The sequence below is a fragment of the Pundamilia nyererei genome, unplaced genomic scaffold (genome assembly GCF_000239375.1).
Source record: "Pundamilia nyererei isolate P.nyererei 1_Seehausen unplaced genomic scaffold, PunNye1.0 scaffold00096, whole genome shotgun sequence".
NCBI classification, from domain to species: domain Eukaryota; kingdom Metazoa; phylum Chordata; class Actinopteri; order Cichliformes; family Cichlidae; genus Pundamilia; species Pundamilia nyererei.
In genome coordinates, this window is record NW_005187497.1 from 1,489,443 (window position 1) to 1,514,811 (window position 25,369).

A 25,369-nucleotide genomic window follows, 5' to 3' on the forward strand; every position below is an offset into this window, starting at 1 on the left:
CAAATTACATTATGAACGGGGGTTCACCCATTTCTATGTTTTTTATGTTTCCACGCATCAACACATCTTATTTTAACTCTAATCAGATGGATTTCTCCAAAGTAGTGGAACTCTTCATTTGATCAGCTGAACGACAAATAATTTCCTAGCTTGTGGTAAAAGAAGGAAGAAAATATAAATATGAATAAATAGCACAGCACACATTCAATGTTGGTTGGACATACAATACTAAGACTTTAAGAATTGACATCTCTTTATCTGACATGACATTCAATCTGATCTATAAAACAAGTATGAAATTATTTGGCAACAGAATGTAATCTCTGCAACACGGGAAATGTGAATGGAAAGGAGACAGTGGGGTCTGATATCTCAATAAAGAAACAAGAATGAAATCATTAACTAAACCGTTTGGCAACAGAATCTAATCTTTGCTACATCAGACGTTCTAAATGAAAATAGGAGGGTGGGTAGATATCTCAACAAAGAACATTTGTTATCACAGATGAAAATCAATTCTTGCAAAAATAGAAATCACTGTGCATGCAATCGGCGTAAAGGCAGCAGAGGTGTTTAGTTAGGTGCTGCGGAAAAATGTTAACATGGTCTACAACACACGGATTATTTAAGAACGCATAAAATTTTAATGCTGCACCCTGTGAAAGATCATAACTAGACCTGGGAGTGCATCTGGTATAAAAATGGAAAAAAGATGGGGGAGGAATGTGATTTAAACAATTGAAATGGTGGTGCAGCAGGGGCTAGCGAGAAGCACTGACCTCATGGATTAAACATCCGAGGAAATTACACAAAAACATTCATCAGCAGCATTCATTTGTAAATCTCATTTTAATCTCTATTTAGTGGATGTTGCTATCTTCAAATAATGTCCATCTAGTTCAACAGAAATTGCTTTGCCTGATGAGATTTTGTTAGATGTTATAAACCTTGAGGTGCACAATTACACCAGAGCAAAATTTGTGGATGTGTCATTTTTGATGTTACTTTAAGGTTAAGTCCTCATCATAAGAATGATGTTCATCTACTAAACCCCGTCGTAAATTGTGGTGCTCCAGAAGTCAGGGTTTTACTCATTCAAGGTCTCACACAGCACTTTTTGATACCAGACTACTGCACAGGTACGTATATGAAATACTATGTTTTTTTTCCCTTTCTTTTTTTTAATGTACACTTTGCTTTACAAGGCAACAGGGCAGTCAATCTCTCACAGATATCTTTTTAATCAATTTCTTTCTGTCCTTGTGTGTGTGCATGCTTGTGATTTATGTGGTTCAGCAGGCCATCAGGGCACACTGCTGGCCTCACAGTACTTTGGTGTCTGATGTAGCAAGACATGAGTTCACCCTGGCCTCCTTATCTCTAGTGTGCAAAAACATCCTAGCACAGAGTGACAGAGAAAAAAATGTAAAGGAAATGAATACCTACAAAACGAGTAGAGTTGGGATGACACTGAAGCTGAGAGGAAGAGGTAAGAGAAGTGGTAAAGGACAGCAGGGATACATGAGACCGCATGTTTATGCAGCGCTGCTCTGACCTAAATAAGGTTTCAATTTTTTTTTAAAATATACACTAATGGATACTAAAAAATTGTAACAGTATCGATGCCAACAATACATGCCTCCTCCAGCTGATGCACAACTTCACACAACCCTCACTAGCGGGATAACAAATGAATGGGAGCAGATTCAGAACCCCGAACAACATTTCATGAGGAATTTTGAGAGGTTGGTTTATGCATTAAAGAGTTAATATGAATATTAACCCATCTACCACATTAATGCCAGCAACATCCACTATCTGTTAAGTTATTGTTTAGGTAGCAGCTAGCACGAATGACCAATAGTAAAACAATATTGTTAATGCAAGAGCTAGATAGCAAACATTATCCATCCTGCCCATCTTTAATGTTAATAGACAGCATTAGTTTGACTAAAGAGCCCAGTCATTTGTTTCTAACAAGTGTTACGTTCCAGATTAAGGTTGAGAAAACTCTGCCAACAATTAAACAAAACAGTTGCCGTTTAGCTTGCCAACTCTGTTTGATCAGCAATGAACTGTAGTATAAAACACTCCCTCAGTCAACCTACAAATATTGCATTTTAACACTATCTCTGGGAAAAATTCAATTATTTAGTTATCTTAATCTATAATATTGCCCTGCTTCAGACAAGTTAAAAGGAGTTTTGCTCTTAATGTTATTGTTTGTATTGCCATTGTCTTTTAATGGTATTGAAAATGGTATCAAGTATAGGTACTGAGTTTGAAATTCTAATAGTGTAACAACCTTAGACTTACGCTGGTCTATGATTGACCTCAATCTGAACCAAATCAGGCGAACAATGTAAGTTTGAGCTAAAAATGTCACATAGCCGTGTAAGCTTCGTATTGTCAATGTGGCAAGGCACTATAGATGTCTGTATGTGCTAACAACTAGCTGTGATATGACTGTAGATTCTCGAACAGTCTTCGAACACAGCAGCTTCTTCGTGTATTTACTTTTGTCGTTCCTGCAGTGACGCAGTTTGGTTCGCTTGGATTTCACTTCACAACCAAACCACAAGGAAAAGCTACAAGTTTACAAACACATAAACTGATTTGGACCAAAGAAAACAACCTACAGGTGTGAAAACACCCTCAGAAACCAAGGCCATGCTGTTGCTGTCGTTAGCCAAACTAATCAGACATCGTGTGTTTGCAATGTTACACATGGCGCAAGTTTGTGCATGTTTCAGCAACACTTGATTAACGTGTAGCATGATTACCAATTTCATATAGCTCCTAAAATACACACAAAATATTTGTCTGACCAGTGTTGAACATTGTCCATTTGAAGTGTGCTCAGTGTTAAATGTTTTCTGAGGTGTTTCTGTCTCTAAGACGAGGCCTAGCCTAATTTTGTCTCTCTCGTTTAAACAGCCAGTAGCCAGAAAAATCCCTAGCTGTGACACCGCTTTTGGTGTGGACCGCCGATCTCAAGGGCGACAGTAGCAAATCTCACACAATCTCACCCACTCAAATCTCAAAAATCTTGCTAATTACACACCTAAAGAGACAACTTGAAAACGTGTGGGGTGTAGCTGTCGATCAGAAGTGTTGATTAAAGACTAGTAAAATAACATTCGCTGTTTGAAAATGTAATCAAGCAGAAGACTTGTGTTATCAAGCTGGACGTGACTTTACTGTGTTCACCATGTTAAAGAGGGTTACATTAAATACATTTCCAGTCTGACACACTGGCATGCTTCTTCAGTATCACTTTCTGGGTGTTTTACAGTGGAATGGTTGGTGAAAACAAGGGTGGGGAACAATATGAATGTTCATAGACCTGTGCATGCTTAAGGTAAAGGTGTGCAGTGCCATCCAATCCATTTTAAGGCACGAGGAGTTTATATTGGCCAGAAAAAAAACTTGTTCATGAACAGTGATGAATGAGCTGAACAGAGGTGTTTAAGCAAAGCTTTCAAAGCTATTTATATCTTCTTATTTTTAAAAATGGTTGCTATTTCATGTGAGAAATTTTTTTTTGTGCAAATGCAGTCGTCTTATAATTTGTTATGTAGACTACCTGATGGAGGTCGGCAGCTATTTAGTTAATAAATATGAATAATAAATAAATATGAATTCATCCATCCATTCGCGTCCGCTTATCCTTTTAAGGGTCGCGGGGGGCGCTGGAGTCTATCCCAGCTGTCATAGGGCGAGAGGCGGAGTACACCCTGGACAGGTCGCCAGTCTGTCGCAGAGCCAACACACAGAGACAGACAACCATTCGCACTCACATTCACTCGCACATTCACACCTATGGGCAATTTGAATTAACCAATTAACCTATCCCCACTAAGTGCATGTCTTTGGACAGTGGGAGGAAGCCGGAGTACCCGGAGAGAACCCACGCAAATATGAATTCCAAAGTCTAAAGTCCTGCACTGAAAACAGGATGGACCAGCTGCATCAAAGAACTTGCATATTAGCTCAGCTCACCCATGACTGTGTTTTCATCCCTAAACTCTAGTCAGTTGCACTTCATGCATTCTATGATGCAACATATTTCCCTACAGCAGACATGCACTGGGAGTTTAAGGTTATGCTGTTTGCAACTTATTTTCCCAAAGTCAGAGGCAGAGAAAGAAGAGTATGGTCAGCAATCTCCTGCTCGGTCCTTCAGGGATAGCATCCTGCTGTTGTTCTCCTTGTTGTTGCTGCATCGTATTGTTCATGCTCTCCTCAGCTGAACTTATTGAAGCACAGCTCTCTGCAGAGAGATGCCCAGCCTCTCGCTGGTGGGACATATGATTCTGTTTCTTCATTTGTCTCTCTATCACTTCCTAGAACTCATTCTCTGTCTGTCTGGTTCTCTAGGTGCCATATTATGTCACTGTCACTGACTGGTCATGTCGCTACAAGCAGGTTGGGGTTTGTCCAAGTGTTTGCCGAGGGGAGGGTGACATCTGCTGAGCAGAGTGAACTGAGGCTTTAGGAAACTGGTTCCATCTGCACCTTTTTGATCAGGAAACAGAAGAAACGAGATTTTCTCTATGAGTGGTTTTGCTCCAGCTGTGAGTGATGGGTGCTGCAGTCCCACTTGCTTCCATTAATGCCAGAATCTGAGGTTCCCTCTACTGAATCTAAATCTAAAGTGTCGATGTGTTTGTTGTCACCTAATTGGTTCTAGTGTTAAAGCAGACATATCAAGCTGTTTCAGCATGTCAAATGTCTGCAGTGTTACAAAGCACAAAGTCCATGCAGTTATTCTCTCCCACAGAAAACACCTACAGTAAACTTTTTGGCAGGCCAGAGATTCCTCTCATTGCTTATCTACGTCACCGTGTAAAACATTTAGCATAAGTCCTGCCAAGCTGGCCTAAAACAAAGCATGTGTATTTATATCTACTTCCTAGAGCTGCTTCGGTTAACTTCACAATGTCTCATTGATGAGTCAAGTGCACCAAATTATCTCTTACTGGCTGCACAAGTGAGCAAAAGTGTCAAAGCTCTGCTAAACATAAATAAAGTGTGTTCATTTTTTTATAGCAACATTCTTATGACAACAGGAAAGCACATTAGCAAGTTGCACAGCTAATGTGGACAACAATAGCATTGCTGTTATTCTTAATATATCACTTATGTGTTAGGTTTGGTAAGTTTATATGCTCAGACACTTGATTACTGATGGAGAACAATTGTGATTGTGTAGGAACTAATTGATTATGATGAAAAACCAGTCTCCCTGCAAGTTGATAACTGTCCTGGAACATTTATTCCCATTAGGAGCTTTATCCATGTTTGTTTAAATATACTGAGCATAACCACAAAAGGTTGCTTTTAATATTACAGTGTAAAGGATGGATATTTTAAGTGCTTATCAACCAGCGTAGTCTGGTGTAATACAACTGGACAGTTTCCTATATAAGCCTTTAAACATCACAAAGATTTAAAGGATTTACAGGAAAGATAATCTGCTAAAACATTTACGACTCAGCAAAATTTAAATAACATCTCTTATTACCTTAGAACTTAGAGCTGTACCCAGAGGCCCACGTTTACAAACACAGAACTGTTATTGGATTTTGACTGAACATTTCTATTTTTTTCATATTTACAGTAGAGTTATTTTAATTGGTGCAGTGTTTTCCTTTGTCTTTATTGTTGTCATTGTAATGTATGTACACAGAAGAGCCACTGAATAGGAATCGGAGAAACTTTATTAATCCCAGAGAGAAACTGAGTTGTCATAGCAGCAAATATACAACAAACATCAAACACTCATATAAAATGAGTGTAGAAAAAGAGATATTGATAGATAAATATTAAGATAAATCAATATAGAGATAAAGGTATAAATATAAATATACATAAATATAAAAGGACATGTATGTGTGCATGAATGATATTCCAGACATTTGTTTGAGAAAATTTTCTCTGACTTGATCTCCTTAAATTAGATTGAATACCCCTGCTTTAGAAATACCAGTCCATTGTTATTCTGTAAAGTAAAGCAGTTTTGTCAAAGCTGCCGGCGTGGTTCATTTATTCATAAGAGGTCCAGATTTTTTCTCAAACCCAACCAATTAGTTCTTAGTGCCTAAAACTAACCGGCAAATGGAAGCCAAAGCACAAAGGAAAAAAAATGGAGTGACATTAGAAGGTAAAATAAAAAAAAAAAATTACATATAAATAAAAAAAAAAACACATTAAAACATGATAAAAAACATCTGTTTGCTGGTTGACAAACCTCCTACTTATGCCAGTACCTTCCCTCCAACATCCAAAGGTGAACTTTGCAGGTCTCTAAAATAGTACCATTATCTCTGGCCACTAATATTGCAGTGGGCTGTGTGTCTAAGCATCAATGCCAAAGGACATTTTGCACATAACAGAGGGGACAGGACAGCAATATATTACAGCCCGGGATGAAAATGTGTAGGAACCGCTAAAGAAGTCAAAAGGCACGCACTATAAATCTGATGCCCATGCAATTTTTCCTGGAAAAAAAAATCTAGCGATCATTCCAGATACACAAATTCAAGATGTCTGCAATTAACTTCAGATTAATGAAGAAATAATCGCAGCCTACTGTGTCAGGCATTTCTCCTCTCAGGCATTTTTAAAAGTGGATTTTATTCTTACCAAGAAAATGTTGCACCCCAGCTAATAGCGAAAACAAACATACCACAAGCTTTATGAGAACAATATGTGCTGACTGGTTCTACGAGGTTACTTCCTCACTCAGAGCTACATTATGCATCGTTCTCTCGTTCAGAACCTATAATAGCATTAAAAGCACAGAGTGGTAAAATGCATGTCAAGGTCCTCCAACACATGCTGACAGTTAAGCTCTGCATAAGGAGTATATTACAATTTTGTGAGGGCAGTTAAGATGTGAGATGTTTTTCTGATGTTTCCTTCTGCCCACACAGCCTCAAGTTCAGTTTGCTCTTCACTCCTCTCCTTCTTTACCCCTGACCTAGACTCCCTCCACAGCAGCCTCCTTTGGGCCAACTTGGACTAAGTTAAAGGAGGGAAAGTCTACCCTCGCCGCCTCCACACAGACCATTTCTTTCCTCTTGCCATCAATCTCCCCGTGCCCCCTGCTTCTTCGTTGCTCGGGCTAATTAACTAAAAACCAAGCAGAGATTTTATATAATTCAGCAGCAAGAACTGCCACGTCTCGATCCAGAAACACACAGAGAAAAAAGTGGTGACTGAAGCCAAAAACCACCAGGAGAGGAAAAAGGAAAAAGTAAAGCCCAAATTTTGTCTTCCTAGCACAAAATATCAGAACACGAGAACCTGGAAGCCAAAACTATGAAATTCTCTCGACATATTTTATTTCTTCCATGGCTACGTTTTAATCAGACACACTGGGAAAATTAGTCGCAGGCCGGGCATGACCAGTATCAAGGTGTTGGAGCAGGGAAGACAAGGAAGTGGAAAGAGCTTGCAAGAGGAGAAATGGCACAATGAAGTGGAAGATAGAAGCTCAATTGACAGGTGCAGGTGAGAGAGGTGTAAGATGAAAGACAGCCAGAGCGAAAGACAGGGAAATGGACTGTGAGAGGCGCGAGGGATCTGTGACCAAATGGTCTTTGCGGAGTGCTCGCTTCTCCACTGAAATCTCCTGACCACTCTCCATTAAGCTTGAGTCCAGGGAACAATATATAAAGAAAGTTTTGACATGGGAGAACAATGTGTGGGAAACAAATAAAAATAAAAACCCCAAAGAACAAAAAACAAACAAAAACGTGAAAGTGTATCGAATAATACATCCTGTGTAGCTTCTGAAATCCTGCACAGACTAAAAAAGAATGCAAGATGACAAGACTATATTATTACACATCTGCTTAAAAAACACAACATGAAACCCTTCATATGTCCACTGCGTGATCTTTTATTTATTAAGATACTGTGAGTCTCGATGCATACTGAGGCTTACCAAAAGAGTCACCAATCCAGCTGGGTTACCTATGTCTTTTTCCCCCATCTCATCCTCCCTCCCTTCTCCAATAAATTCAATGCTTGTCTGAATTAATGCATTACAAGCTGTGCTTGCGATATTAAAAAATGATAAAAAACTAATCCCTCCTCCACGGTCTCATGTGAGGCAGGGTCCTCACACTGAGCTGACCCTGAGCATTCTTTGCCATCTGCACCATGAGTTATGATATTTGGTGTTGCTTGGATTACGCTTTAATATTTCATTACAAAATCCTATTCTATATATCTCCCCCAGGTGTGTTACTATTAATCATAAGATGCTGTGAATACCCAGGGCTCAATCATACCACCTAACTGCTACAGGTGCGTGATATTCATAAACAAATATTTTGCACATGTATAAAAAAAGGGGGGAAAATAAGGTGCACACTTTGCGAGCACTCAGCTGCATTATATAGATATTTTGTTCACTTCACAAGAGATTGCAAGAGGAGCAAACTATACGCAATACTTTTCAATGAAATACAGAGCAGTTTATTACCACGTCCACCCTTTATGACCTTAATAATAAGCACAACCTAGAATTATCACGTTTCTGAAAATGTATAAGACCTGATTGTAAACTGTCATTGCATAATGCAGCACAGGTGTTCCCACTAAAGTGCTTGTTTAGTGTATTAATAAAGGTAGTTGGAAATTGTGCAAGCAAACCGCCACACATTGACACACACACACACTTGCACAATCTGTCATCGTCTTAAGATTCTGCGTGTTGTCTCACTGCTCCGTGTGAGCTCGGGTTCAGTTCACATGGTTGTTTCTCGCACCAGTAAACACACGTGAACACACACTGCTGTATCAAATAGCAAAAGTATGAAGCACAGCATGTGTTTTCTCCCAGGGGGAGCTGAGCGTTATGCCATAACTGGTGGCCCCCGCCGAGAGCTGAGCTACTCATCATGCATGTATGAAACAAACACAGTGCCCATCATCAGGAGCCAAGCGTCCCTTCTGATGTGATCTATTTCCAAAGCTCGACTCTGCTCCTTGCAGCCAGGAAAAAGAGAGCGAGGGAGAGAGAGATTAACACGCTGCTCACATCACAAAGATGACTGGGGACCTCTCAAAGTGGAGCAACGCGAGTAGACCAATCCAAAGTAGGGCTGACCACTTCACCTAGAATCTCCCTCTGCTGCTTTATTTTATTAAGTCACGCAAAAGAGGGCAACAACAACTAAACCCCAGCGGAGATTCAGGAAAAACAACAGCAGAATACATTACAGCAAACAAACAAAAATATGCATCAATCACTGATAAACTCATCAGCAAAGCGTTTAGTGAGGTCATTGACTGAAAGAACTAAGGGTCGTTTTCCTGTAGCTTTCTTTACAACCAAGCATCTTTTTGCAACCAGTAGAGTCGCCCCCTGCTGACCATTAAAAAGAACGTTTCCGATTTAAATCCATCTTTTGTATCTATGGGTTTAACTTATAAAATACAACAATAAGATTATGATGCTTCAAAGCTAAAATATTGACTATTTCCATGTTAGAATATTAGCAACATGCCTTTTCTCACTATAAATACAAGACACAGTTGGGACTAGTTTCACCTGGTCATAATTCAAAGCGTTGATCAAAATAACTTATTGACCTGATGTGGAGCTTTAAAGGACGTTATATAGTCACCAAAGTGATAATATTTCATCTTTATAATGATATTAGTGTGTGTCTTTCATGGTAATCCATCCTATAGATGAGATATTGCATTAAAAAGGAAAATGTCAGCCTCATGACAGTGCTTAAAGAAAGGTCAGGGGATCAACAAAGTCTTTAAGATACATCCTATCGGGACCACAAATGTCTGTACGAAATGTCATAGCAATCCATCTAATAGTTGCTGAGATATTTTAGTTTGCAGCAAAGTGGTGGATTGACTGCTAGCATGGCTAAAAACAAGCAAGACAAACAAAGACTTTGTCTTTATAACCCGTCATAAAGCTGGGAGATGTTTTAAACTGCGAAATAATTAGAATATATACCTGACCAGACAGCATGTTTAAAGTGCACCAGAAAAAAAGCAACTCCTAAATAAATCAACCTGAATATTTAAAAGAATGCACTCAAACGTTTGGGTCTCACTCTGAATTAAAGTTGCCATTAGAAAAAAAGGAGGTGATGGATAAAGTGATGGAGTTCCAGCTGCCCTTCTCCTCTGGTCAGGACACCGCGCAGTGATGGATGTCTGCCCTCTTGGCAGATGCGTTACAGGGTCACGACACACCCAGCTGTAGTGTCCCTTTATCGGCGTCAGCTAAGTGTTCATTTTCTCCTCCCTGCCATCATAGCTGTAACACCTCAGTGGTAATTGCTGTGTGATAAATAAGCTTTGTGTAAGCCCACGTTGGTGATGACAACACGGAACAATCACGAAGCCTTATTCCCTGCATTCCTTAATTTCATCTCTCAGCTGTAAATGCGAGTGTTTGGGGATAATTCATTTTATCGCAGGTCCATTCTTTGCATGCACGTCTGTGTCGCACATATTTACAGCCAACAGATTACGAGGCATATTTTCAAATTGATCTTACCAGCTCCTCAGAACCCCCACCCCCTTTTTTCTAAGCTACCAACCAACTCCTCTGGAGGAGCAATTTTCCACTGTTGCTCTATATGACTTGGTGAGTCATACACAGTACTATTGTAATAATGGTAGACCTTCCATTGAGATAGGCGGGGATGCATTAAAATGCTGTGTGAGTGTGTGTTCTGCAGTGTGCCTAGAGATCAGTTCAAGACAGTTCAGGTGTGGTTATCTTGACCCGGACCTCCATATGTGCTTTGCCCGCTCTGCCCTCATCCTTCTCACCTTCACTCGAGAGATACAGACCAAACAAACTTTGAGCCACTATAAAAGGCTGTGAGAAAACAAAAATGATAATGACAGAAATTAGAACAAGAAACACAGTTTCATACCAAAAACCTCTAGCTATCTCCATTATCGCCACATCCTCCACCACTCAAGCTGGCAGTTACACAAAGATCAGCATCGGAGGCTGGACGGTAGCTTGGGCCGGCAGACGTGAGACCCTCTTGAGGCTAAGGCAGCAGCTGTCCACAGGCCTTCTTTTCCAGATTATCCTGGCAGTGAAACCTGGGTCGCATGGTCTGATGTGCAGCCCAGTGTTCTGCCTCTCTCTGTTTGGCCGCGTTTTCACTGAAGCTCAAGAACTCACTTTTCCAGCAACAGGTCAGGGATGTTTTGTGCTAATTTTAAAGCTTACACTGTGACATGTTGGTTGGAACACTTACTGGCTTGCTGTGTGTTTGTCTCACCAGGGTCTGAATGAATAAAGGAATGCCTTTGCTACTCTAATCCATGTTATATGTCAACCTTCATTTTGGATATAGTTAGAATGCAAGTACACATACCACTCTGAATCAATGGATGCGCCAGTCTAACCTATATGTAAAGTATATGTACTGCACTGAACTTGTAATTTGACACATTAAAACCGCTTGTGTCCTGCTGTGTCTATTAAATTTATGAGGTGGCAATAATCATCTCTATATCATTTTATTTTAAAATGACAGCCTATTTAAAAATCAACTAAAACTCATCTTATTAAGCTTTGTTTTAAAGTATTTTTGCTATTTTTTTTCCTTAAATATGCAATATAAATAACATTTTATTAATTTTCATTTTTCAACCTATTTTAACTTCATGTTTTTTTTACAAGTAACTGAATGGTCTTGTGTGTGTGTGTGTGTGTGTGTGTGTGTGTGTGTGTGTGTGTGTGTGTGTGTGTGTGTGTGTGTGTGTGTGTGTTTTACATAAATACACCCTACAACACAGTTTCTATAATTTAAGGACAGTATTTTTAACAACTGTGTTAATTTGCAGATTATGATGTTATATACAAAAGAATGATGTGAATCATTAGTGAATAAACTCCCCAAACTCCCCATTAGTGTTTTATGAAAGAGAAAACTGTACATGCAATCAGCAGCACTAAAGCCTTTTTCAGTTATTAAACTCTCATTTGCTGAATTCAGATTGACACAGGAACACAGTAAGATATGTTTCATTGAGCCAGTAAAGATGAATCACCAAACATTAAACCAATGAAAACACATTTTGCCATATCTCCCATGATGCTTTAAACTGTTACCAAACAAAAGACATTGTGTTTACCATTTTCTATTAACTTGAGCTTCCTGAAGCACCAATAGAGACCAGACGAGACACGAAAAGGGGAATTTATTCAAGTTGTCTGCTTCTGCCGCTCTGATTTCCATGTGTTTCTTTCCAACATAAAAGCTTCAACCGATTGCCAGTGTTATTTGCAGTAATGTGAAAGCCCACCATCTGGCACTCACAGCCCAGTCAGTCTAAACCAAAGCAAGACTCCTCTGACAGCTGCGGGCTAGTTTGCAAAATTCAACAGAGAAACCGGCTTATTTCATGCAAAACTGCTTTTGTTTCTAACTATAAGTAGCTTGTCCTAGTTAATTTAATTACAATTTTGTTTTTCTGGAATATTTATAGAAAACAGCAGACATGGAATAAACACTAAGAGTTAAGTTAAATTTCATCTGATCCTTTACAGGGGATGGTACTGTTAAAAGGGTGAACCGATGATTTTAGCGAGTTTACACGTGCAGTTGTTGCACAAGCCCTCAATTTGATACAAGAACACACAAACAGCCCAACTAACGTCACTGCATCAGCACGAATTAATCTTATAAACGTTCAAATATTTCAGGTGATGGGTTCTGGATTTTCACTTTGCTGGTATTTTTAGCTTTAAGGAAACCGGTCAGCCTAATACGCCAACATTTGGTTCAAGATGCAGCATATAAAATGTACATTTTTCAGCTCATTTTATGTGTTTTTAATTGTTTTTTTATTTATTAACTTATCAATTTGTTAAAATATGACTGAAAATGTGTTCCACTTCATTAATAATTAAAGTTTAGCTTTATTTGTATTTAATTACCAATACCTACATGCTATATTATTTTCTTCCTCTCTCTTTTCTGCAGAGAAAAGCTAACAGTGCTAGCAGAATTAGCACCATCAATGCAGTAAAGTGATACACGACTGCATGGTACTGATCATTTTACTGATAATGATGAGGCAAATTTTTTTTGAATGTTTCACCTACAATAGAAAAAATGAACAACAACTAAACAAAAAGGAAAATTGTTTCACGTTTCATTCAAATAGCACTCCAACGTATTCACAGTTTTTCACTCTTAATGACTAAACCTTTTTACCTTGTTACTGATCGTTGAACAGATTGTACTATGATGGTGTCAATCAGAGTGAGAGTTTAATAACTATTCAAAAAAACTTTGTGAATTTTGAAAATGTGTTTAATTCACAAAGTAACACAAATATAGTTTGGTTTTAAGTAGGTGTAAAACAGTACATGTAAAAGAGGACTGACACATGCAAAATATTCATATTTAAAATTTATTTAAAAATAGTTTTTAGAACTTTAAGGGAACCCTGAATTTTGCTTCCCTGATATTTCTCTTCAACTGAAAAAGTCTGTTTGCATGTTCTGCTTCAGACTGGCAGAATGAAGTAAGGAAATGAGCTGACGTGCCATTTACAGCCCAATATACATCAACAACAGCTTCCATACTAGATTTTTTCACACTTACACAAAACCTGTGCTTTTTAAGACCCGTGCTTTTGTTGTATATATGAATTTAAGGAAATTCACCTGGATCAGTTCCCCTGGTGTTTTTATTCTTGGGTAACTTAGAGCGTTTAGAAATAGCATCAACTACTAGCAGCATGACCATACTTTTATCCTCAGAATTAAAACTGGCAGAAAATATAGAACCAGCAAAATTAATTAAGTCTTCAAAGTTTGAATGCAAATTCACCAGCTGTGATGACACTACCATTACATGAAGCAACACAAAAATGGAAATTGTGAAGTAAAATCAGAATTACATGAAAATAAACCCTTGTGATAGTGATATATAACTGAGTATTTTCACTTCAGGGCTGTTCTGTGATTCACTTGTACTGTAGTATTTCCATTTTTTGCAACTTGCTTGATTATAAATAACTTACAGCTGTAGTTACTTTAAAGTTGGAGGCTACAACTGATCAGTTAATAAAGATAGGATTAACTGATACTGATTAAACTAACTGATTGTATAGATTAAACTGGTTTGGCCAAAAGTAAAATCCTGCTTAAATACTAATGCATGCGCAACAATAATCTAGTAGAATAATATAAAAAAGATTGGGATCCTTTTTCGTTTTTATGAGCACTTTTAGTGAATACTTTATTTGAAGCTCATTACATGCATGCATGACTGTTGTCAGTATCACAACTCTTACTTAAGCAACTGAACATATAGAATAGAATAGAATAGAATTCAACTTTATTGTCATTGCACATGTCACAGGTACAAGGCAACGAAATGCAGTTTGCATCCATTTCCCTATAACTAATAATTATCAGCACTGAGAGTTGAATATTATATTAAAGATTGTGTTGTGCTTTGGCTTCAAAGGTTGCAAGCACGTCGAGGTAGCTGTTGTTATAATTTTTGCATTATATAAAGAAAATTGGATTAAACTACATAAAAAAAAACTTTGGAAAAATAAATTCACAGTGCATGAAAGGTAACTGAAAGCCTGACCCAGGGTCATCTTTTCTATCTGCATGTCAAACAGAAACTGAAAGCTCTGACAGGGAAAGAAGCAAACACCCGCAAAGGCCTGTTCAGCCGTGAGAAGAGCAGCAGCTCTTTCCAGAATCTGCAGCATGTTCTGGCTTTCTCTTTCCGTGCATCTTAAAAATAATACCATTGCCTTATCAATAATTTCACACATAATGCTTCCTTTCTTGCAACTCCACATGTATCTGAGCTGTCTGCCAAACAGAGGGTTGTACACTTTGTTTATAATTTAATTTTGGCACCATTATAGTGATTTTCTGCCTGCTGCTTGCCTCCATTTGTTATAAGTGGATCATCTAGAGTTTTCATAACACTAGTGGGATTTTAAGGTTGTTAGTACCCAACTTTACCTCTGCAAAATTTTAAAAACAGTGCAATAATTCAATGATCAAAATACAATCAAGCTTGCATTTACAGTCTTACGTGCACTCCAACAACTAAACAATGATGATTGTGGTTTTATGCAAAGCAGAATCTATGTAATGTTTTATTTTACATCAATCTTCGCACATTTAAATTCCCTCTCCTTAAGGCTAATACAAAGCCCGAGGTGTTCACTGCATCAAGCAAGGGATGACTCATTTCACAAGTAATGGTTTGTCAAAAATGGGGCATGGTGCTGTCGAAAAAGGAGAAATCAAATTAAATAAAATGGATCATTGGTTGACCTTAAGCAAACTGTCTTAGAACTGAAATTAAAAAAATTAAAATACAGTATGAATCTGTGCTATTTTTGTAGGTTAATTCTTTGATCTCAGGGAATAATTTCAGAGGCAACACATACAGCAGTAATGTGATTGCTTCAGTCATCATGTTTTATCAGATTACATATCTAATCGCTTTGTAAATGGAGAGTATAATTTGTGCAGATTACAGGCCAGTGGTGGCTCCTGTCTGCTTGACAGTTCACATGATCCGCAGACAGCCAGAAGGATGGGCAAAAAGACAGCAAGTGGGAAGGAAACCACCAACCACCTGCTTTAATCCCTGATGGAAAATCATCTGATCCTGCTGTTTCTGATAGCCCAGATTTTTTCCCCCACAATGGCGCGAATAAGTGAATAATATGTAGGCACGCACTTGAGGCATGGAAACATACTCGGCTGCATTTCTCACACACGTTTACGGAGACTATGGAAACGCAAAGCTATGCAGAATACATGAGACATGATTGCAAAGGAAGTAGGACTATATATAATGAAATTAAAGCAACTCAGTTTCTGAAATATCCCTGGGGTATATAGCTAGTTGTTTTATGGGGGGAGATAAGAGGATTTTGTCAGGCTGAGATGCTGGCTAATGCTATTGTTTCTACAGGGAGCATAAAACAGCAAAGAAGCTTTTCACACGTCTTTTCTTCTTTTGTAGTACTGTTACTGTAGCTATCATTTCAAAGCACAAGGTGGAAAAAATTATAATATCGCAGCAGAGGACATATTATGAAGGAAGTGCAACTGTTTTATTAGGTTTCTCTCTTCTTCTTTTTTTGCATGAATATGAAAACCACCCATTCAAATACATTAAAGCAAATTCATTTTAAAGATATTATGGAAATGATCTACAAAATAGGTTTTACATTTTAAATGCTGTCAAAAACCATAAAATGAGTTTAAGGTATCCTGCGAGAATTCCGATTCTCTCTCGCTCTGTCTCCCCGTCTTCCCTTGCAAACTCACTTATGCACTTACACGTGTACTTAAACAGCCCTTTAAGTTACTCTAATAGACCATTAAAGGTGGTCAAATTAAGTTAGAGGTGTGGTTAGCGTAGCCCTCTCTTTCCTTCTGCTGACTTGTCTTTTCCCTCATGCCTCCTCGCTGTTTACCCAATTTTTCACCTGCCTTCACTTCTTCACTGCCTCCTTTAGCTCGTCACTCCTTAATCCCTCAACCTAATAGTGCTCCCAAGGAGGCAACTTGTCATATTATGCCAGCCAAATCACTGTATCATCTACACGGCATAGTTGGTGAAAACAAACAAGATTCTGTCCTCCTTCATCTCTATCGCAACAATTTCAAATGGCACATTACAGAAAAGCATGGTTGATTCAATCTATCACCAAGTCAATCCTAATACTTGAATCTAGTGGCACTCTCACGATGAGCCTTAGCGGTCCTACTTGGCAGGTGAAATGATTTGCATTCAATCTTCAAAAGAAGTGCAGGGGCTATTACCTGTCACAATACAACCTAACCCCAATCTGCCAGCAGCAAGAAGTCTTTAAAAAAAATTGCAAAACAGACAAGTCACTTTTTGTTTTTTTGCTTGGAGAGAATATTGGTTATTGTCGGCCACGAGGCAAATCTGTTGGAACTCAAGGTTTTTAGCCCAGCTGCCATCTTTTCATACACTTTGTCACTTAAATCAAGCAGCATTTGCTTGTTAATAAGAGTTCACAGTCTTCACTTAAAAAAAAAAAAATAGCAAATTAAAATGTTTTGTCAAAATTCAAGAATTATTAAACAGTTTCACAGTTTTTTATTTAAAAACAAAAACCAAAACTCTATTTGCAGACGCATTAAACGGCATATTATAGTGATAAAGAGATCCAAACTGGAGAAAAACTAAATTGAGCAAAGATGAAGAGGAAGATGAAGGAGTCACAGGTAGGGAAAAGGGAGAAGAGGAAGAATATGGTGAAAGGTCATGTTTTTATTCTCTTTTATTTAGCTAAGCCAAAGACACACTGAGCACAGATGCTGTGTATCTGCTGGGACAGCCAGCCTTCTATTGTATTCTGTTGTACTGTATTGTACTCTGTCATGTGTGGAAGTCTGTGCATTATTACAGTCAGTGTAAAGAATAAAAAAGAAGAAACTCTAATATAATGTGCACAGCCGACTGAGCACGCGGGTGCGTGCACGCGCATATTCATCCACACACAGCAGCAGCTGCAGCAGCCAAACTAGGCGCACAAACTCTTTGCCATAGCGATGACGAGATAATAAAAGAAGCCACGGGCGCGTTTAACTTCAGAAGGAAAATTAGAGGAAGTTGCTAAGAGCACAAATAGATAACTAGATAAGGAGGGGGCTTCTTAATAGGGGAAATGCTCAGACAGCAGAAATCTGCGCCTTTTGGAGACGGGCAAAAGTCACCATACCCTTTCTGCAGTCAAATAAAGCAAAATTAAGCCTCCAAACAGGCGTGTTGTTGTCTGTTTCGTGGTTAAACTGGTGTTTTGAAGATATAACTTTAAGCCAAGTTAGACTAACTGGAGGATTTACGCAGTTAAAATGCGATTTCTTACGAGGAAATAGTAAAAGGTTATTGCTTGCATCATTTTCTCAGGTGAGTGATCTCTAGGAAACTAAACCTCTAAAGGAAGAAGGAAGACGATTCTCTACGAAATCATCCAAATCTCCGTGGACCAACACACATTTAATTCCCTTTTCTCGATATGACAGTTAACTCACCTTCCGTAGGATCCACTGGCTCAGGAGAACTATGGTCCAGCTGAGAACCTGCATGTCACCTTCCTTTTAGCGGACCACGCCGAAAAGCTACGCGTCTCCCCAGCTGAACATATAAAGACACACCGCGGAATCCAAGCAATCCCAAGTGGCAGGCGACAAGTGATGTTTTTGAGAAAAACACGAATAAAGTTGTTTGTTTGCTTAGTCGGAGTCACAGTGATTTCTACAGACAAACTTTGAGCGGTGGTTTCAGTTTCTCCGGTCCGCCTCATGTGGCACATCCATGGTGTTTGCCTCCGCTCATGCTGGACGTCTGACGGAAGTTTGGTGCGAAAGTCAGTTTGGAAGGTGGAGGCAAACAGCGGAACGTTTGAAGATCACCTGCGCTTCTTGTGTTTTGTGATACTAACTGGCTGATTTTGAGAGATGAGATCTGTCGCGCGCCCTATCTCTCCTTCTCCTCCCCCCACCCCCTCTGTCTTTCTCTCCCTGTTTTCGCGCGCGCGTCACGGCGCACAGCTGCTTCTCCTTTATTGGAAACCGCACTGACCACAACTGCATGTAGATGATGTTGTCCAGTCAGTGTTTACACCGAGAGGTGACTGCTGACACTATCTGACGCTCTGTTCGTCAAACAGGATGCTTTTGTTGGATATTTATTTATGCTGGACTGATTTTTAAGCGTAACGTCTCTTTTTTAAGTTTCCAAAGTTGCTTTTCCCCTTTCTTTGTTATATGCGACAGCAAATTGAATATTTTTGACTCATTACTTGGACAAATCAGTCAGTTTGAAAAAACGTCCCCCGTTGCTTTGACTGCTTTTGTTTTCGACGTTAGTTGAGGAGATATGTTATACACTAATCAACACATAGATTGTAGGGAATTTTAGCACAAGTCTTGTGTGATACTTCCTCCTATATGACATCTTCATATAGTTTGTTCTTAGTTTGTTTGGCTGTAATGCAGGATTTATTAACATGGATGGAATCAACTTGCATTTTAATAGATAGATAGATAGACAGACAGACAGACACTGTCTAACACTAATGTATGCCATTGTCTCCTTTTTGTGACTGCTAAACAATCATTATCTTACACAAAAATCTCAAACCTCCACTGCTACATTTAGGTGACTGTGTGTGATGGAGGGCAACAACCCAAGCTAGCCAGACTATAAATTCCCAGAAAAACAATTTTGAAATATTAATGTTGCATGGATATATTGGGGCAGCGCGGCCCCACATTTCTCCCTGATGGCCAGTCCCAGCTGTCGCTTGCCTGATTGTGCCACCTTTAAAATGAGCTGATCTGGGATGCACAGTGTTTACTTGCCTGTCTTGCAAGTTTGTGCAGAGATCAGTGTGTTGGCCTGCTGAATTGTTTCTGTCTGCGTGGCATTATATACTGCTGTCAGCGACTGAGCGACGGGCTCTTCAGTATAAGCATAATGGCTGTCTTGACTTTCTGTCGGCGTATGATGAAGCATGTCCCTCCTGTATAACTGTCTGTCTGAATGACTGACCAGCTGTCTATTTTTCTGTGTCTGATTTGTTGTTTTTCAACCTGTTTTTCTGTCAGTAGCTTGACCCAATATTTACAACATTTATACTATGAGGTTCTTATCAGTACACCAACTTTTCTTTTTCCCTGTGTCTCCCAAAAGAAATTACTGATGTTCTTCTCTGATCTTCTCTCCACATTCCTCATCTGCAATATTGCAGATTTTATTTTCTGCACATGAAGAGAAACAACAGCCGGGGATATAAGTCTGCAGATCAAGTACTTTCTTCTTCAGATACAGCATATTTCACCTGTAGCATGCCATTATACTTCTAGTCTTGTGCTGACAAGGCCAGCTACTGGGACCGCTTCAGCAGCCATGTTGATGGGCTCAGAGGTTGCAAAGTAGGGCTGGTCGGTCACAGATGGAGAGGAGGTGCTCTGTAAAATTTGGAGCTTTGTGATTATCTGTGAGTTTATATATTGTACATTAGCAATCTGTTGTCAGTCTTTGGGATGCAGGCTCTTTTCAGCCTGATTGTAGCTCCCATCAATGTGTGAATAACACAGCACTGCCTCCCTGCGAAGGAAAGCGTCACTGCACACTGGGGGCAAACACTGAAATCAGCTGAGAAGACACAAACAGTGATGAGGAAATGCAGTGGCACAACGATTATAATGACTGCTAATCATTTCAACAGTACAATCCTGGAAACTAGAACAAAAATCAAGACCAAATATTCTATTATTAAAAAATCTTGTTCAGTCATCTGTGGGTTACCAACAGGTAATAATGCCAGGGGAAGTGACACTTTAAAATTACAGTGATCTACAGCTAAATATATCATAACACAGTAAATTGAGAGTATTTTAAAACAATATCAGTTTGGAAATGTAATTTTTACAATAAAATGTTTATTGTGGATTTATCTCCATGTTTTTGCTGCCAACTGTTACTTTAAACAATATCTGCTGCGGAACTGAAGCTAAATCCAGCTTGTTTTTGGAATTTAGGAAACTCAGAATTTCAGTACATTTTGGGAAATCCAACCACTTGCTGTGTGTTTTCTCTAGTAGTATCAAACTGAATAGAAAATTCTTTCTTCAAACCAAAGTTTTTGTTGCATGCACCCAAGTGCACACAGGCACTGAGGACGCAAGCACAAAGTCAAAGTCAGTGTCAAAGTTATGGACGCTGGGCACCGATCATCCAACCTGACTAACTTTTTCATAAAATATATTGTAAAAACATTTATTTCTCTCAAAATATACAAATAAATATTGCATGATGTTTGGCTAAACATTTTGGGACATAATGAAACTGCACTTCTACTTCGTGTTTCATCGATTTTAAAGAATAAACTACTTCCAGCAGACTAAGTTTCTCTTATGGCTTCTGTCAGTGTTACGGCTGCTGTAAATCAGTGTGTTACACCCATTGCCTCATCTTCAGCAGACCATGAAACGCTGTCTATCAAACACAGCGGGTCTCAAAGAATGTGACCATTTCCCATTTCCATCACTGCCCCCATTCAATCTACTGTCTGTGATTTGTATGGCTACAGCATGCTCTGTCCTTCTGTTTCCCTTAATTTTTTTCTTCCCACTGCTGGAGAAGAACTTGCTGGTGTGAGTGCAATTTCTGATCCACATTGGAAGTGGCAGGTGAATTTCGCCCAGCTGCTCCCCTTCTCTGTTCCACTTAGCAGCGACACTACTATTCCGAGTCACTCAGTCGCTGCATGGTTATAGTAAATGAATGAACATGCTCTGAGCAAGAGCCGAGTGCATCTACTTTCACAAATATCATCCCCGCATCATTATTCCTCTTTTGCCTCCCAAGATGTCAGGAGAAAGTTTCATCATTTCTAAAACTGCACACTTAAAGGCTGCTCGTGTTTATCATCGCCACGTTCGCAAACAAATTAACAAACACGTATCATTAAAGAAAACAGATTACAGTGAAGACTTAAGAGTAGGAAAATGGTCACGTTTTATCGTTAAAGCTCTTTGATGGATTGAGCTTAAGCCAGGTGGAGGATGAGAGAAGGTGGTAAAGAGGGATAAGAGAGGAGGACAATGGTGCGAGTATGACGGAGGAGGAGAAAGCAGGTAGTGGAAGCAGGATTAGAAGCCAAGGAAAAGCAGAAGTGGAAGGCCAAGAAGAATAGGCAGTGGTGGGGGAAAGGGACAGAGGGAAAGATGGACAACAGGGAGGAGGAGGAGCAGAGGGTGGGAAGGAAGGATGCAATATCTCAAGGAAGAGGAAGGGAAGAAGCTAAGAAAAAAAAGCTGGATTTATATTAGAGGGAATCTTGTTGTAGAATGGGTAAGTTCATGTGTTAAAGTGTACACTGGATTAATGTATTGCATGTTACTTATTTGCTCTTATTAGACTTTTTTTTTAGCATTTAATGAGCACAAGAAAATGGATGGATGATGGATGATGAATCAATGGCTGGATGGGATTTCCTTTGTCATGAAAAGAGACAGTGTACTAGTACACACACAGTGTGAACACACATACATCATTTTTCCTTCTGATTTATAATCCTCTGATTGAAGATTCTGTTTACATTTAAACAGGTGATCCGGCACATTTAATCGTAACAGTGTGACATGCAAAATAGTGATGAAAATGTCATTCATTTGTCTTTAACAGCTATCAGCTACCTGATTATGGTTATCTATCGCCTCTTCAGCACAGTAGCTACCATCATGTGTTGTTCTCCAGTCTTTAAGAGTTTGCTCTTTGCAAAGCACCGGTTCAACTTTGAAGTTGCCATTTTTGGAAAATTGTTTATGAAAATGTTTATTTCACCTCTCTGAATCTGCTTGGTCGATTTTGGCCTGATTGAGGTGTTTATATGGAGTGCTTTTAATCCTCTTTGGAGCTTTAAACCAATTCTAATCAGAATACCAGGCTCAGTTGAATTGCCTACAATGTATTATACCTCACCTCATTACTGACACCCCTGTTTCAGAGAAATTACACTTATTTGCTTTGGCTCCAAACACCACGGGACACTAGTTTCGTGAGAAATAACTGTTTCTAAACAATGAATGTGTTGCAGTTATTTCTTTTACTGAGAACATGATAATTCTGATGAGCAAATTGACAACACATGTAATATTATTGACACTGAGTCTTTCAGCAGCTTGGTGCATGACATCTCCATTATCAACAATCTCCATTAGAGTGGGAACCTAGAAGGTGGAACCCAATCTGGCAGAAATCTTCCTGTGGTATCTCCTCAGCCACTGCAACCCCGATGGGTAGTTACAATTTCCAGGAAATCTACGTCACGTAATGAATATAGCTTTTTATGATTCACAGTTTACGATCATTCTAATAATCTTTAGTGTATAAAACAGACTGGTTTGAGCTCTCTTCCAACATGTTTTAATGCCAACTTTCTTCTGATTGGCTGCCCCTCGTATGCAGAGGTATGAACAGCAGGTAGGTGAGATTTCTGTAGTCTCAGGCAGAGCTGTGTACTTGAGATTACCATATTTGGGATAGCTGCTTTTACATCATGCGTTAAGACCAAGAGTTATAAGCAGAAAGCCTGAGCTTTTGGCCCACAGGGATTACTTGAACATACTCTGACTTACTATTTGAATTTTTTAAACTTTAAACATGCATAATGTGAATATGAATGTATAATATACAGTGGGTGGATGCTAATACTGTCCTTAATGTACATTATAAATCCACTTAGACTTGGAGGACAATGGAAGAAAAACAAAGATAGCGAAGCCGTAACAGAGGAAGAAACGGGGATAAATGTGGGGAACAGAAAGAAAAATATGCTGCAAAAGAATTAATCAGTATCGTTACAATACATCTATTAAATCTTTGTGTGTATTCACAGATACCAAGATTACTTGTTTATATGTTAATGCACACAGAGGCAGTGGGTTGTGGAAGCACTTCAATAATTTGTCCATTGTGGATATACAGAATAAAGGGTCTTAACTACCAATAGGATGTTTTTTTCCTAAATAATTGCACCTATGTTTCAATGGACAAAGGAAAATATAATTAGCACTGCCTCTGGCACCTTTTTTTTAAAAGCTGGAAGTCTTACGACTAAAAATAGAAGGCCACGCAGTCATTGCAAACATGACAGCAAAAAGAGGGTGAGGAAAAAAAACCTGAGGATGAATGACAGGATGAATTCCTCCTCACTGCATGAGGAGCTCTGGTACAGACACAATTACATCGCTCAGTCACACATAAACACACACAAACACGCCTGCCAACACACTCACCGACGTGCCGATTCTGGGGTGTCTAACTCGGAGGTTAAGGAACACAATGACGAGAGGTCACCTGGCAGTAATGGAGCCTTTTGTGTGTGGAAATAGTCATTTCCCTGTGTAGTCTCGGGGTATCACAGCAGTGATATGAAACCCTGTCATTTTGTTTTCCTTTCTATCGATTTCAGAAAGGAGAACGTGTGGAAAGGAGAGAGGGTGAGAGAGGCATAGGAGAAGAGCAGGAGCACTGTGTCTGTCGCTGGTGTTTGGACTATGCCATTGTCATTCAAATGTTTTGTTGCAGGAAGGGAAATTGAGAGGAGAATGGGAGATGAGCACTAATGGGGAGCAAAGGGAGAAGTGGAATAATTGGATTTGATTACGTCTGTCTGTCAGAACAGGGCAGCACATAATATGTGACAGGAATTATTTGGACAGTGACACAATGTGCACAACTTCTGGTGAAGTTGGTCTGATGTGAAGAACTTTTGGATCGAGAACAGCTCAGTTTGACTCTTATCCGAGATTTTTAGACCCAGTGGCAGTGTGACTCTAGGCACAGCAATGTCTATCAGTCAATCAGTCAGTCAGTCACCCTTTATTCTTTGCGGTCCTTTCGGTTTCAGGGTGTCAGTGTAGGGATGGTGGACTTTTTACTGAGGCGTAGTGCCATATGCTGCAATTCTAACCTGCCACATTATGTTTGGGAGAAGAGTCTGGTCATGGCATAACCATTAAAGGTAAGTCTAAGTTTAAGAAGTCTTAGAACTCTGAAGCAGAATCCAACACAAGACAAAACACATGTTTTCTTACATTCATTAATCAGCAAAGACCCAGGAATGACGAAGAAACTTGCAACTGCAATCACAGTTTGGATGAGTAACTCTGTGAGACAGGAGAAGGAAATTAGTCCAGGCAGGTTTTGCAGCAGACACTGGATTATTACTGGAGTGTTTTCTCACTCGAAGAATCATGAGAGAACCTAAGGGCTTGACTGGTCAAAGATCCCAGTTCTTTCAAGGACAGGGTAAGTGAGTCTTGTTGGTAATAAGAAGACAAGAAGACAAGAAACCAAAGACGGAAAACACAAGATCCACAGAGCAGCTGGATTACCAATCAGTTTTTTTAACAATCAATAGTTTTTATGTGACATCAGAGCTACTGGGGTATGGAAGGACAAAACAGTACTGTGGTCCTTTGCCCTTTAGCCAAAATGCCACATAGTTTCAATTCAATTCAATTCAATTCAATTCAATAAAACTTTATTGATCCTGAAGGTTGACCCCCGAAGGAAATTGGGTTAAGGCTGCCGATCTTTGCCAGCACCATATCACCCTTCTGACCATACATACATGACACAAACATCACATGGGGAAGACAGGTCAGAGAGGTATAACAATGGAAAATGCAAAACATGAGGAAAGATAAGGAGAAAAAAATAACTCCCCCCAGACTGAGCTCCAACAGGGAGATCAGTTTGAGAACAGAAAAAAACACCTCTGCACAAAGCACATGAAAAAAAAC

General features: G+C 39.2%; 1 protein-coding gene across 1 annotated transcript in view; it reads right to left on the minus strand.

Annotated features, from left to right (window-relative positions):
- Positions 1-18,476, minus strand: part of nxph4 (neurexophilin 4) — a 47,064-nt gene extending 28,588 nt beyond the window's left edge. Inside the window, exon 1 of the mRNA XM_005740033.1 lies at positions 18,083-18,476. Within this exon, the coding sequence (XP_005740090.1) occupies positions 18,083-18,136 (54 nt within the window). The 5' untranslated portion in view covers positions 18,137-18,476. The remainder of the gene's footprint in view (positions 1-18,082) is intronic.
- Between the last annotated feature and the right edge of the window lie 6,893 nt (positions 18,477-25,369).